Below are 13,932 nucleotides of genomic sequence, written 5' to 3'. Positions count from 1 at the left end.
CTTTTCTTCTTTATTAGTCTGGCTAGTGGTCTATTTATTTTGTTGATAATCTTTAAAAACCAGCTCCTGGATTCATTGATTTTTTGAAGGTTTTTTTTTTGTGTCTCTAGCTCTTCAGTTCTGCTCTGATCTCATTTATTGCCTTCTGCTAGCTTTTGAATTTGTTTGCTCTTGCTTCTCTAGTTCTTTTAATTGTGATGTTATGGTGTTGATTTTAGATCTTTCCTGCTTTCTCTTGTGGGCATTTAGTGCTATAAATTTCCCTCTACACACTGCTTTAAATGTGTCCCAGAGATTCTGGTACGTTGTGTCTTTGTTCTCATTGGTTTCAAAGAACATCTTTATTTCTGCCTTCATTTCGTTATGTACCCAGTAGTCATTCAGGAGCAGGTTGTTCAGTTTCCACGTAGTTGTGGGGATCTGAGTGAGTTTCTTAATCCTGAGGTGTAATTTGATTGCACTGTGGTCTGAGAGACAGTTTGTTGTGATTTATGTTCTTTTACATTTGTTGAGGAGTGCTTTACTTCCAATTATGTGGTCGATTTTAGAATAAGTGCAGTGTGGTGCACTTATATGTATATTCTGTTGATTTGGGGTGGAGAGTACTGTATAGATGCCTATTAGGCCCACTTGGTGCAGAACTGAGTTCAAGTCCTGGATATCCTTGTTAACCTTCTGTCTCGTTTATCTGTCTAATATTGACAGTGGGGTGTTAAAGTCTCCCATTATTATTATGTGGGAATCTAAGTCTCTTTGTATGTCTCTAAGGGCTTGCTTTATGAATCTGGGTGCTCCTTATTGGGTGCATATATATTTAGGATAGTTAGCTCTTCTTGTTGAATTTATCCCTTTACCATTTCGTAATGGCCTTCTTTGTCTCTTTTTATCTTTGTTGGTTTAAAGTCTCTTTTATCAGAGACTAGGATTGCAACTCCTGCTTTTTTTTTTGCTTTCCATTTGCTTGGTAGATCTTCCTCCATCCCTTTATTTTGAGCCTATTTGTGTCTCTGCATCTAAGATGGGTATCCTGAATACAGCACACTGATGGGTCTTGACTCTTTATCCAATTTGCCAGTCTTTGTCTTTTAATTGGGGCATTTAGACTATTTGCATTTAAGGTTAATATTGTTATATATGAATTTGATCCTGTCATGATGTTAGCTGGTTATTTTGCCCGTTAATTGATGCAGTTTCTTCATAGCATCGATGGTCTTTACAATTTGGCATGTTTTTGCAGTGGCTGGTACTGGTTGTTCCTTTCCATGTTTAGTGCTTCCTTCAGGAGCTCTTGTAAGGCAGGCCTGGTGGTGGTGACAAAAATCTCTCAGCATTTGCTTGTCTGTAAAGGATTTTATTTCTCCTTCACTTATGAAGCTTAGCTTGGCTGGATATGAGATTCTGGCTTGAAAATTCTTTTCTTTAAGAATGTTTAATATTGGCTGCCACTCTCTTGTGGCCTGTAGGGTTTCTGCCAAGAGATCCGCTGTTAGTCTGATGGGATTCCCTTTGTGGGTAACCTGACCTTTCTCTCTGGCTGCCCTTAACATTGTTTCCTTCATTTCAACCTTGGTGAATCTGACAATTATGTGCCTTGGGGTTGCTCTTCTCAAAGAGTATCTTTGTGGTGTTCTCTGTATTTCCTGCATTTGAATGTTGGCCTGCCTTGCTAGGTTAGGGAAGTTCTCCTGGATTATATCCTGAAGAGTGTTTTCTAACTTGGTTCCATCCTCCCCATCACTTTCAGGCACACCAATCAAATGTAGATTTGATCTTTTCACATATTCCCATATTTCTTGGAGGCTTTATTAGTTTCTTTTTACTCTTTTTTCTCTAATCTTGTCTTTTTGCTTCATTTCATTAATTTGATCTTCAATCAGTGATATCCTTTCTTCCACTTGATTGAATCCACTATTGAAGCTTTTGCATGTGTCCCAAAGTTCTCATGCTGTGGTTTTCAGCTCCATCAGGTCAAAGTCTTCTCTACACTGTTTATTCTGGTTAGCCATTTGTCTAACCTTTTTTCAAGGTTTTTAGCTTCCTTGTGATAGGTTAGAACATACTCCTTTAGCTTGTAGAAGTTTGTCATTACTGAACTTCTGAAACCTACTTCTGTCAACTTGTCAAAGTAATTTTCTGTCCAGTTTTGTTCCGTTGCTGGCAAGGAGCTGTGATCCTTTGGAGGAGAAGAGGCACTCTGTTTTTTGAAATTTTCAGTTTTTCTGCTCTGGTTTCTCCCCATCTTTGTGGTTTTATCTATCTTTGGTGTTTGATGTTGGTGACCTACAGATAGGGTTTTGGTGTGGATATCCTTTTTGTTGATAGTGATGCTATTCCTTTCTGTTTGTTAGTTTTCCTTCTAACAGTGAGGCCCCTCAGCTGCAGGTCTGTTGGAGTTTGCTGGAGGTCCACTCCAGACCTTGTTTGCCTGGGTATCACCAGCGGAGGCTGCAGAACAGTGAATATTGCAGAACAGTAAATATTGCAGAGTAGCAAATATTGCTGCCTGATCCTTTCTCTGGAATCTTTGTCCCAGAGGGGCACCTACCTGTTTGACGTGTCTGTCGGCCTCTACTGGGAGGTGTCTCCCAGTCAGGCTACATGGGGGTCAGGGACCCACTTAAGGAGGCAGTCTGTCCATTCTCTGAACTCGAACGCCATGTTGGGAGAACCACTGCTCTCTTCAGAGCTGTCAGACAGGGATGTTTAGGTCTGTATAATTTTTCTGGTGCCTTTTGTTCAGCTGTGCCCTGCTCACAGAAGTTGAACATATAGAGGCAGTAGGCCTTGCTGAGCTGTGGTGGACTCTGCCAGTTTAAGCTTCCTGGATGCTTTGTTTACCTACTCAAGCCTCAGCAATGGTGGATGCCCCTCCCACTGCCAGGCTGCAGCCTTGCAGGTTGATCTCAGACTGTTGTGCTAGCAGTGAGCATGGCTCCTTGGGCATGGCACCTGCCGAGCCAGGCACAGGAGGGAATCTCCTGGTTTGCTGGTTGCTAAGACCTTGGGCGAAGTGCAGTATTTTCCAGGCACAGTCTGTCACAGCCTCCCTTGGCTAGGAAAGGGAAATCCCTCAACCCCATGCCCTTCACAGGTGAGGGGATGCCCCACCCTGGTTTGGCTTTCCCACTGTGGGCTGCACCCACTGTCCAACCAGTCCCATTGAGATGAACCAGATACCTCAGTTGGAAATGCAGAAATCACCTGCCTTCTGCATCGATCTCGCTGGGAGCTGCAGACTGGAGCTGTTCCTATTTGGCCATCTTGGAAGCAACCTCCAAATCTAAACTTCTATATGTTAAAACATTTTAAGGGCAAAATGACAAAGATGTAAAATGTTTGCAATAAGATTACAAAGAATTAATTAACATCTCTAGAATATAAAGTGCTTATATGTACCAATAAGTAAAAAATTACTTTCTCAATAGAAAAATGAGCAAAGTCCATTTGATAAATAGATAATTCACTGAAAAAGAAATTCAAGTGGCTTATAAAATCTATGAGAAAACAGATTTCCTTATTAACTGTCAAAGAAAAATAAATGTGCATAACAGTGTTTATTCAGGTGTGGCTTTTATATAAGAAACAAAGTTGGAACAACTTACATGTCCAGTATAAAAGGATGGTTGAAACTGTCTGGTTTGTCTATTTAGAGGAATATTATAGAGCCATGAAAAGAGTCAGATTTTAGAAGAATAATGACATGGACAAAAGCTCATGATGCAATGTGAAGAGGAAAAAAGTGCACAGAAAACAATGCTGTCATGATCTCATTTTTTAAAAAAGCCTGTTTTACTGAGAAAATAGACTTTTGGCAGCAAAACTTGATCTGAAGTGATGTGAAGCTATCCACTTTCTGTTACTTTTCTAGGCAAAAAACAAAACAAAACAAAACCAAGAACCTGATTTGTTAAAAGCTTTCAGGATAAAGCAAAAGATCATATTAAATTCTAAAGTAGAAGCTATCTTTAGTACAGTGTATTTTGCCTGAATCAAATCAACAGACCTTATTTTAATATAAGTAAATGACAGGTTTTGAAGATAGATCTTTTTTAAGTATAAGAGTGTGCTATATAAAGGTACCATATGTCTACTTCAATTCTGTATATTAGAAGAACTAGGCTTTAGATTCAAATATATATACTGTATATACTGATTTCACAAGTAATATGTAATGGAAATTATTTTCCAGTTTAATGAACATTATTCTGCAAGAAATCTAAATCCTCTGTCATCAGAGCAAGAGATTGGTAAGTTGTTTGAAGTTTGCTACATTTAAAAACATGTTAACTCGTTAGTACAGTATTTAGTTTCTCTAACTTATTTTCTTAGGTGATCAATTTATTCTTTAGAAATTACTGTTACTTCTGCACTACTCACTGATATTATTTTCTTTCTTTTTTAAAGCAATTTGCTTTTCTCATTACTCTATTAAAACTTACTTTCTCCAAGGTTATTGACCTCCCAGTTATCAAACATTATGGGTATCTTGTATTTATTAAGACTCTTTGCAACATTTGATATAGTTGATTATTTCCATCTTTTTTCTGTAATTTTTGGATTTCCTTTTCTCTCTTTGATACTTTTATTGGATATTCTTTCTTCATTTTCCTTTGCTTGATTAATTCATTCAACATATGAATATAAATGTGTATGTGTATTATATTTTATGTCAGGTATGCTTTTGGGCTCTGGTGACAGAACAGTGGACAAGGATGAAAAATTCTCATATGGTGTATGTTCTAGTGTGAGAAACTGAAAATAGACAAATAAATCAATGTATAATTTATCAGATAGTACACTAAAAAACAATTGTTATGGACTTGAATAGTCAGACTCACATATTATGATTTTTAATCTAATATTACCTTTATGTGATAGAACGATACAAGATAAGAGATAATGGTAGGTACAGCATCCTTGTTTCATTGAGAGGATCACCAACTACCCAAGTAATACATCTTCTTTTGCCACTGCCACCCAAGGAACATGTCAGGCTGTTATGGACAAAAGGCATGTTGCATCTGTAGGTCACCTTGACACACGAGAGATGTAACTTCAATTTCACACCAGTCTTTTATACTTTTCTAGTCATGAGGCCCAAGGCCTGTATGTTAACTCATAGCTCCTCTAATTCAGGTGCAGTCTCACACAGCAGACTAGATAGATAAAACATTCTATGTTTACCTTAATTCTGTGAAAATAGTGCTGTGGGAAGTCAGGCTTCAAGTTCATTTTTCCAGGTGGGCCCGAATCTGCCCAGGCTTGATGTTAATTCTTTACTTATTATTGGTGATAAACACTATGCAGCAAAGTAATGTAGAGTAAGGGAAATAGGGAATACTTGGATTGGGAAGGTGATTGCTGTATTGCAAGGGAGTCAGGAAAGGCATCACTAAAAGTCAACATTGAGCAGAAGGAGGTGCAGATACAAGCTACTGGGAAAAGTGTTCCAAGCAAAGGGCAAAAAGGTCTTGAAATGGGAACATACCCAGTATGTTCACTGAAAATTAGTTAAATTGGTATGCTTTGTGGAATAAGGAAGGAGAGACTGGTGGGAGATTAAATCCAAGAGGTGGATGGAGAGCAAATCATGTGGGACCTGTAGATCATTAAGGACTTTGGGGTTTTTTTTCTGAGTGAGATGGAAAGCCTCTGGAAGGTTTTAAGTAAAGGACTGAAGTGATCTGACAGGTTTTAAAAGAGTTATTCTGGCTGCTATGTGGAGAACAGACTATGGAAACAAGGGCAAAAGCAGGGAAAGGTCAGGAAGCTATAAAATGATACAAAGTGAGAATTGATGAGTAGTAGTAGAAGTGGTGAGAAGATGTTAGATTTTGGTTACAAAGTGTTCTGAAGATAGAGCTGGAAGAATTTGCTTATGGACTGGATATAAGGATTGAGAGAGAGAAAAAAGGATTGTGCCATGGTTTTGACATGAATAACTTGGAATGGAGTTGCCATTTATAGAAATATGGAAGGCTGTAAGAGTAATTTGAGATTGAGAAGCCAGGGGTTTCATTTAGGAAGTGTTTTAATTGAAAAGCCTATTTATTAGATATCTAAGTGAAAGTAAAGTAGGAAATTGTACATATGAATTTGGAATTCAGTGAGATGGAGACACAGATTTTGGAATTTTTATAAATGATATTTAATGCTATGAGATCAGAATGAATCTACCAATTGTATTTATTAAATGTCTACCATCTAAAAATTTAAATCTATTTACATCCTCTTTTCTGAGAGAGTTTCACTCTTGTTGCCCAGGCTGGAGTGCAATGGCACGATCTCGGCACAGCAACCTCCGCCTCCTGGGTTCAAGCGATTCTCCTGCCTCAGCCTCCCGAGTAGCTGGGATTACAGGCGCCCACCACCGTGTCCAGCTAATTTTTTTGTATTTTTGGTGGAGACGGGGTTTCACTATGTTGGCCAGGCTGGTCTCAAATTCCTGACCTCAGGCAATCCACCCACCTCCACCTCCCAAAGTGCTGGAATCACAGGCGTGAGCCACCGCGCGCAGCCCACATCCTCTTTTTTGACACTCTCATTCATTTGACACTCATTCACTTCAGTGTTTTCAAATATACTACATACAGATAATAACCAAATTTATATCTTGCTGCACTGACTTCTAAACTCTAGGACCTTATTTCTGATTATACAGTTTAAATCTCTTCAGACATCTTTTGACATTAAAAACTCAGTGTAGCTGAAATCAAACTTGTTCTCCTTCTGATGTCCCTGATGGTATCTCCATTATTCTGGCTTTTAATGTTTGGAGCATAGTAACAATTTTAACTTCTCTCTGTGACTGTGACTACATTCAACTATTCATCAAGTTTTGTCAGTTCTCTCTCAAATATTTATTTTTATTTTCTATTTTCATGGAAACCATTATATTTCAGAGTCTTACTATTCACTTGGACTATTACAATAACATCCTAATTGGTGTTTTCCGTTTTTCAGCTTACCTATAGATCACAGCTTAATTAACCTTCAGTGCCCATAATGTGGCCATATCGTCACTGCCCTAATCAGATACCTTCAAGTGACTCCCCCATTGACTATCAAATTATGCTTCTACTTTTCTAATTTAGCTCCAACTACCTGTTTTGTTTTTTATTGGTATATAGTTGTACATATTTATGGGGTCCATGTGATATTTTGATACCTACATACAATGTGTAATGATCAAATCAGGGTAATTGGAATATCCATCACCTCAGACATTTATCATTTCTTTGTGTGGGGAACATTCCAAATCTTCTCTTCTAGCTATGTCAAAATATACTATAAATTCTTGTAAACCATACTACTACTCTAGAACTTATTCTTAAATTCCATACTAGAACTTATTCCTTTCATCTAACTGTATTTTTATAATCATTAACCAATCTCTATTCATCCCCCAACATACCTTTTAAACCTTTTATCTTATAAGAGTAACCTGTGCTTTGACCAGACTCTGGAACTCAGTGTGTCTCAAGTATGCCCACCTTTCTTACCTGCTTTTTACTTCTTGCAGTCCTCAGCTTCTATCTCTATCTTTCAAGATAGAATTCTTTTCCATAATGCCTTTTATTTATCCCCTCAACCTTCTTTTTCAAAAAGATTTCTCCCTCTCTTTTCTGAATATCTCTTCTTTTTTATACATTTCAGCATTCTACCATCATTATTTATACAAAGTCTTCTCTAGATCACAGGTTTTTTGAGGGCAGGGATTTTTAATTGTACCTTTGAATTCCCCACAGCACCTATAATGCTGCCTTGCACAGTAATGTGTTCTTTTATTTACAGTGATCATATGAGTTTTATGAAGAGTTCATATGAACTTCTTGTGAAATTAAAAACAAAATCAAATTCATTTATTCAAAGGGAAATTCAAGATTTTAGTTCTTTTTGGATCTGTGTTTCCATTATACTTATTTTTCTTTAACTCATATGGATGTGTACTGAGAAATACACATAGTCAAAAAAATAAAGTGAGAAAGGGAGAGGGGAAGAACACAAGTATCTGTTAGTCAGTCTGTCCATCTATCCATCTGTCTGTCCATCCATCCATCTATCCACCCATCTTATTGCTGATTGGCTTGGTTCTATTTAGGGTGAAATAACTGAGATGTTTAAAATAAAATAAAGTTAGTAAACTATATGAAAGTTAAAAAAAATATATGCAAACATTCAAAGCTGATGCAAAGCTAAATTATTTTGCTTAATATGCTATTTGATTAATCCTATATAAAAATAGATATTTTAAAAGGACTTGTTTCAAGTACATATTTGATTACTATTAGCATTCAAAACTATTTGAATGATAATTTTAAATTGCGAATTAGGGATGTTGAAAATATATTGTATATTGTATAATTTTATTAATTAATAAGTAATATAATAAATTAAAACAATATTTTCCTTTATGGCAATTCTGGGCTTCATCAACCAGAGCTACATTTAAAGCTTATTTTAAAATTCCTTTTAGAACTCTTTTTAATGTTCTGTCAGTTTCCTTTAACAATGCTATGAACAGTATATTGTAGTGACTCAATAAATAATAGTTGAATAAGTTTAACTTATATAGTATCTCTCAGATTCAGCATTTTTTCCTCCATTACCATCACTATGATTGTAGGTAAGGTTAGCCTTTCATTACGTCTTTACTGGACAATGGACTTTTATTTTATTTTGGTTAGTCCCACTTCTAGACTCTCCTGTTCCAGCCTTTGTACCTATTCTCTCCTGAATAATACTTACACAGCAGTTCAAATCATGTCATATCTCTGCTTGAAAATCTTCAATGAATTCTTGTTATCTACTAAATAAAGTCCAGATTCCATAGTGGGACATTCAGCAATCTTTCCAAGCTCATCCTCATTAATTTCTCCTTAATACATCTTTATTATTTCTCACTGCCCCTGCTAAGCTGAATAGATTTCTGTTACTCTAATGCATCCTTTTCATGTCTGTTTCTGTGCCTCTGCATCATTCTCTTCATTTGAGGCGTTTTATTCCACTTTTTACTTTTTATACTAGTTCTTTATATACTAGAGTTCAAATTACTTGAAAATAGGGTTTAAATTTGAGTCTGTTTTAATCTTCATAGTACCAAGGACAATGCCTTGCACTTAAGAGGAATACAGTTAAATACCTGCTAAATAGAAGAATGATTGAATGTTACCATATTTATTGTATGCAGTATGCTATTATTCAGTAGGTTATAAAAATTTTATATAAGATGAAGAGCATGATATTGTAATGTTTATCTTCCTTAGGAAACTTATTTGAGAAGCCAGAAGGAGAAGATGGCTTTACATTTTCTTTTCCATCAGACACTTCAACTCATACATTTGGAGCTGGAAAAGATGATTTTAGTTTTCCATTTTCATTTGGACAGGGTCAAAATTCAATACCTTCTTCCTTAAAAGGTTTTTCATCTTCCTCACAAAATACAACACAGTTTACTTTTTTTTGAGCTAGTCATTCCTTGAATTATTTTACTGTTCTGTACTCATGAGGGCATAAATTTACATTATTGCTTAAAACATGAAGACTGCTTTCTTTTGTTGATTAAAGCAGTAATGTTTACATTGTTTGATTATATTTATTGAAATATTGAAATACTGAATATTTTGGGTTTTGTGTGTGCTATTAACTAATCATTATTTATTTTGGTTTGGATTTTGTGAGCCATGTTCAGGTAGAACTTTTATTAATCTTAATAGAATTTGAGGCTTTTTTCATTACTCTTTATTTAAATATTAAGCCTGCTTCTCCTTGGAACCTAAGGTTTTTTTCTGGTAGTATTGTTGGTACTTTGATAAGAACAAGAACTGCAGTAGTAACTCCAGAGTTATTGCTGAAGTGTACTTTAGCTACTAAAAATTTCTTTTAAAATTATTGGGATTCACTTTTGCTCCACTATGTAGTATACAGAGTGGTACCATAATAATAATTTCAAATAATTTATGTTAATAACAAAATCCATGTTATTTTCTTCTAGTATAACACATGGTACAATTCTAATTTTATGAGTCATGTTAATGCCTTTAATGGATAAAAATTAAATGTGAAGGGCAAGAGTAATTTCTGAAAATTGGATTGTTGTATCAGTGGTGATCCTGTTAATATTTTTTTTGCTTAAATATTTTTTGAAGAACATTTAAAATTTTGTCTCCTTCAATAAAAAACAATTTCATCTTTATGTTTTGTGTTCAGTATTTTTCAATTAGTTATATAGCTTACATAAAGATATTTAATATTTGATGAACTTCTGTAAACATTTTGCTCAATATCATTGTATTTTGTGCTTTGTAAATTAGCTATATTGAGTTACCAAGTAATAAAGAGTTTGACTCCTTATTTTGATGTGACTGTTGATGAGTTTTAAACCTAACCCCTTCTTTTCTTTTCTGCCCCACATCTGGTCAAGTTGATCAGAAAGCCTGGTTGCTCCTTCCTTTGGTGCCATTAGGAAGTTCAAACCACATATGGGAGCCCCAACCCAATCCCACCCCCAACTACCATAAAAACCAAAAGCCAATCTTCTTTCCCTACTTCTCGAGCTATTTTTCAGTTCAGCTTAGGAGGCCTGCCCAGCTCTCCCTAGAAGGCCTTAATATATGACTAGAAAAATCTTTTAATACCCTATTGGGATGTGTGGCATCATCAGTTTCAATATGCAGATCAAATTTTGGGTAAGGGTCTATACTGCTTCTTCAGGGTGTCTACAAATTATCACAGTTGTATTACATTAAGCTGTCTCAAAGACTTAAAAAGAATCTCCATCTAACTAATGATAGACTTTAAGAAAACTTTAGACTCTGTTAAAAAAGAACCATCAAACTTTCAACAACTGCTTAAAAGATGAAAATTTCAGTTAAAAAGCTGGATTTTCTTTGTTTTTTAAACAGGTATTTATCTTATTGACTCTATGATTGAATTAATTGGTAGTTTTGATATAATAAAGACATTGGCTATATATGAGACAGGAGAAAAGTTATAATTTGTTTGTTTATTGAGAAATTCAAAACTAGTTTTAGCCTTGAATGATTCAGTGATTCCATGATTTATTTTTACTTTAAATAGAGTAATGTCTAGCACACCAGTATGGTTAGATTTATCATGTATCAATAAGTGATATGAAATAAGTATTTTAAAAGTATCTACAGTGCACATGGCATTTTGACAGCATATAAAAGACTAGAACACATATGTGGTCTTATACTCAAGGAACTTACAACTTGGTTGTGTAGACAAAACTTGGGAATAACAAAAGCACATTATAATAACTATATTATAACTATGTTATTATAACAATAATATAATAACTATATTATTATAATGTGACTTTTGTTATAGAAGAGACCAAGTGCTTTAAGAATGAGGGGAAAAAGGTCATCGTGGACTGGAAAACCTGGGAAGGATTCACCAAAGAGGTAGAATTGAATTAGGACTTTACAGGTATGTAGAATGTAAAATTTTCAAGTGTAAGAGTGATGCTTTTTTAGCCTTTCATGTTTTAATTACGTAAGTAGTTGCTAGTCTTTAGTAGGATTGCATTAAACAATTATTGAGTTAATAGAATTTAACTGAATTGGTAAAGGAGACAGAGCTTTCTAGATAAGGGGACTAATATGATCAAAAGAAAAATGCAATCACATATTTACTATTAATATGTGTAGAGGAAATTAAAGAATAGACCTAACTGGAATGAAGAATAATATCAGGAAATTGAGTTTAATAGATATGTGTTGCAGGAAGTCAGGGACCCCGAATGGAGGGACCGGCTGAAGCCATGGCAGAAGAACATAAATTGTGGAGATTTCATGGACATGTGTTAGTTCCCCAAATTAATACTTTTATAATTTCTTACACCATCTTTACTGCAGTCTTTGAACATAAATTGTGATGATTTCATAGACATTTATCACTTCCCCAGTCAATATTCTTGTGATTTCCTATGCCTGTCTTTAATCTCTTAATCCTGTCATCTTATTAAGCTGAGGATGTGTGTCACCTCAGGACCCTGTGATAATTGTGTTAACTGCACAAATTGTTCATAAAGCATGTGTGTTGAAAATATGAAATCTGGGCACCTTAAGAACAGGATAACAGCGATTTTCAGGGAACAAGGGAGATAACCTTAAAGTCTGGCTGCCTGTGGGCTGGGCAGGACAGAGCCATATTTCTCCTATTACCAAAAACGGGTAAGAGAAATATCACTTAATTCTTTCCCCAGTAAGGAATGTTAATAATTAACAGCCCTGGGAAAAGAATGCATTCCCAGGGGGGGCCTCTAAAATGGTCACCGTAGGAATACCTGCCTTATGCAGTTGCAGATAAGGGATGAAACACACCCTGGCCTCCTGCAGCACCCCCAGGCTTGCTAGGATTAGGAAATTCCAGCCTGGTGAATTCTAGTCAGACTGGTTCTCTGCTCTTGAACCCTGTTAAAATGTTTATCAATGACAATACAAGCACAGTGGGAGAGGGAACCTCATCAGTAATGCTAATTTTGCCTTCGCCTTGTGACCTTGCCCTGCCCATTTGCCTTGTGATATTTTGTTACCTTGTGAAGCATGTGATCTCTGTGACCCACACCCTATTCATATACTCCCTCCCCTTTGAAAATGACTAATAAAAACTTGCTGGTTTTGCAGCTTGGGGGGCATCACGGAACCTGCTGACATGTGATGTGTCCCCTAGACACCCAGCCTTAAAATGTCTCTCTTTTGTATTCTTTCCCTTTATTTCTCAGACCAGCCGACAGTCATGGAAAATAGAAAAGAACCTGCATGAAATATTGGGGTTCCCCTGATAGATATGGTAGGATTGATTTATAAAGGATCTTGAAATGTTTTGACTTGGTTTCTGAGGCCAGTACAGAACTTATATTTTAATGTCAGAGTTTCAAGAGAAAAGAAATGACTAGGAAAATTAAACTGACAATACAGACACAGTTAGGATAAATTAGAGTTGGATAAACAAATTAGGAGTCAATTGCAGTGGTCCAAGTGTATAGTGATATGTTCCAGGTGATAACAACTGATTGTCTTGTGGTTTCACACTGCTGACATCTCAAATTGGAAAAATATATCTTGTTTAAAAGAAATACATTTGATTGAACACCATCTGAGTATAAGGTAAAAGGAGAAAGGAACCAGAGTTGTTTGTGTTTGAATATCATAGCTCATCCAACTAGTGGAGGCATATGCAGTGTTTCAAATACAAATCACAAAAAATAACTTTGTGTAATCAAATAGCCTTATAAAGATAACTTTTAAAAGAGAATTATTCCCCTAGAGATAAATCAAATCTTCTATCACCTTTAAAATAGGAATTTGTTCTCACTTCTATTCAATGAGATTTCAGAAATAAGGGGTCTAGCCCCAGAGATCTCTGTTAAATTTGGAAGAAAAATAGACACTGCATATCTAATTTTGTTTAGGTCCAAAAAATCTATTTTAATATTGTTAAATGAATTTTTTCTCTATGATTAGAAAAGATATTCTAAGAATATAAGAGTAATACTCCAAAATCAGTTAAGAATCTTGATTTATTGTCACAATAGGTGTATGTATAAGCAGACAGTGGTTCCTGGCGTAACTGCTTCTCAGTGGACAGACCTAGGATCTGTCAGTAGACACAGCTAGGAAATATATGTATGTATACTATATCTATATACATGTTTGTCGGTGTATCTAACTACTGAAAACAAAACACGAGTTTAGACTGATAACTCCAGCAACAAGAGGTTCATCTAGTATTCCCCTTTTGTTTATTTGTAACTGCTTTCTCTGACAATGAGAAACCTGGCTGTCATTAACTACAATTTATTTGCTTTCTTTTTTCAGTCCTAGTATACATGTAAAGTTCTTTCTAAATTGGTAACCCAGATGCTGTGATAAACAAATTTATCAACTAGGATATGTTAGTGTT

General features: G+C 35.6%; 1 protein-coding gene across 1 annotated transcript in view; it reads left to right on the top strand.

The window, feature by feature from the left end:
* CUNH14orf39 (chromosome unknown C14orf39 homolog) overlaps positions 1 to 10,346 on the top strand; it is a 52,407-nt gene extending 42,061 nt beyond the window's left edge. The window contains 2 exon segments of the mRNA XM_017859438.1: positions 4,190 to 4,247; positions 9,267 to 10,346. Of these exon segments, the coding sequence (XP_017714927.1) occupies positions 4,190 to 4,247; positions 9,267 to 9,466 (258 nt within the window). The 3' untranslated portion in view covers positions 9,467 to 10,346.
* The last annotated feature ends 3,586 nt before the right edge of the window (positions 10,347 to 13,932 follow it).

Source organism: Rhinopithecus bieti, unplaced genomic scaffold (genome assembly GCF_001698545.2).
Source record: "Rhinopithecus bieti isolate Rb0 unplaced genomic scaffold, ASM169854v2 scaffold_50364, whole genome shotgun sequence".
NCBI classification, from domain to species: Eukaryota; Metazoa; Chordata; class Mammalia; order Primates; family Cercopithecidae; genus Rhinopithecus; species Rhinopithecus bieti.
The sequence above is the reverse complement of the archived record's forward strand: the minus strand, read 5'-3'. Positions and strand labels throughout refer to the sequence as shown.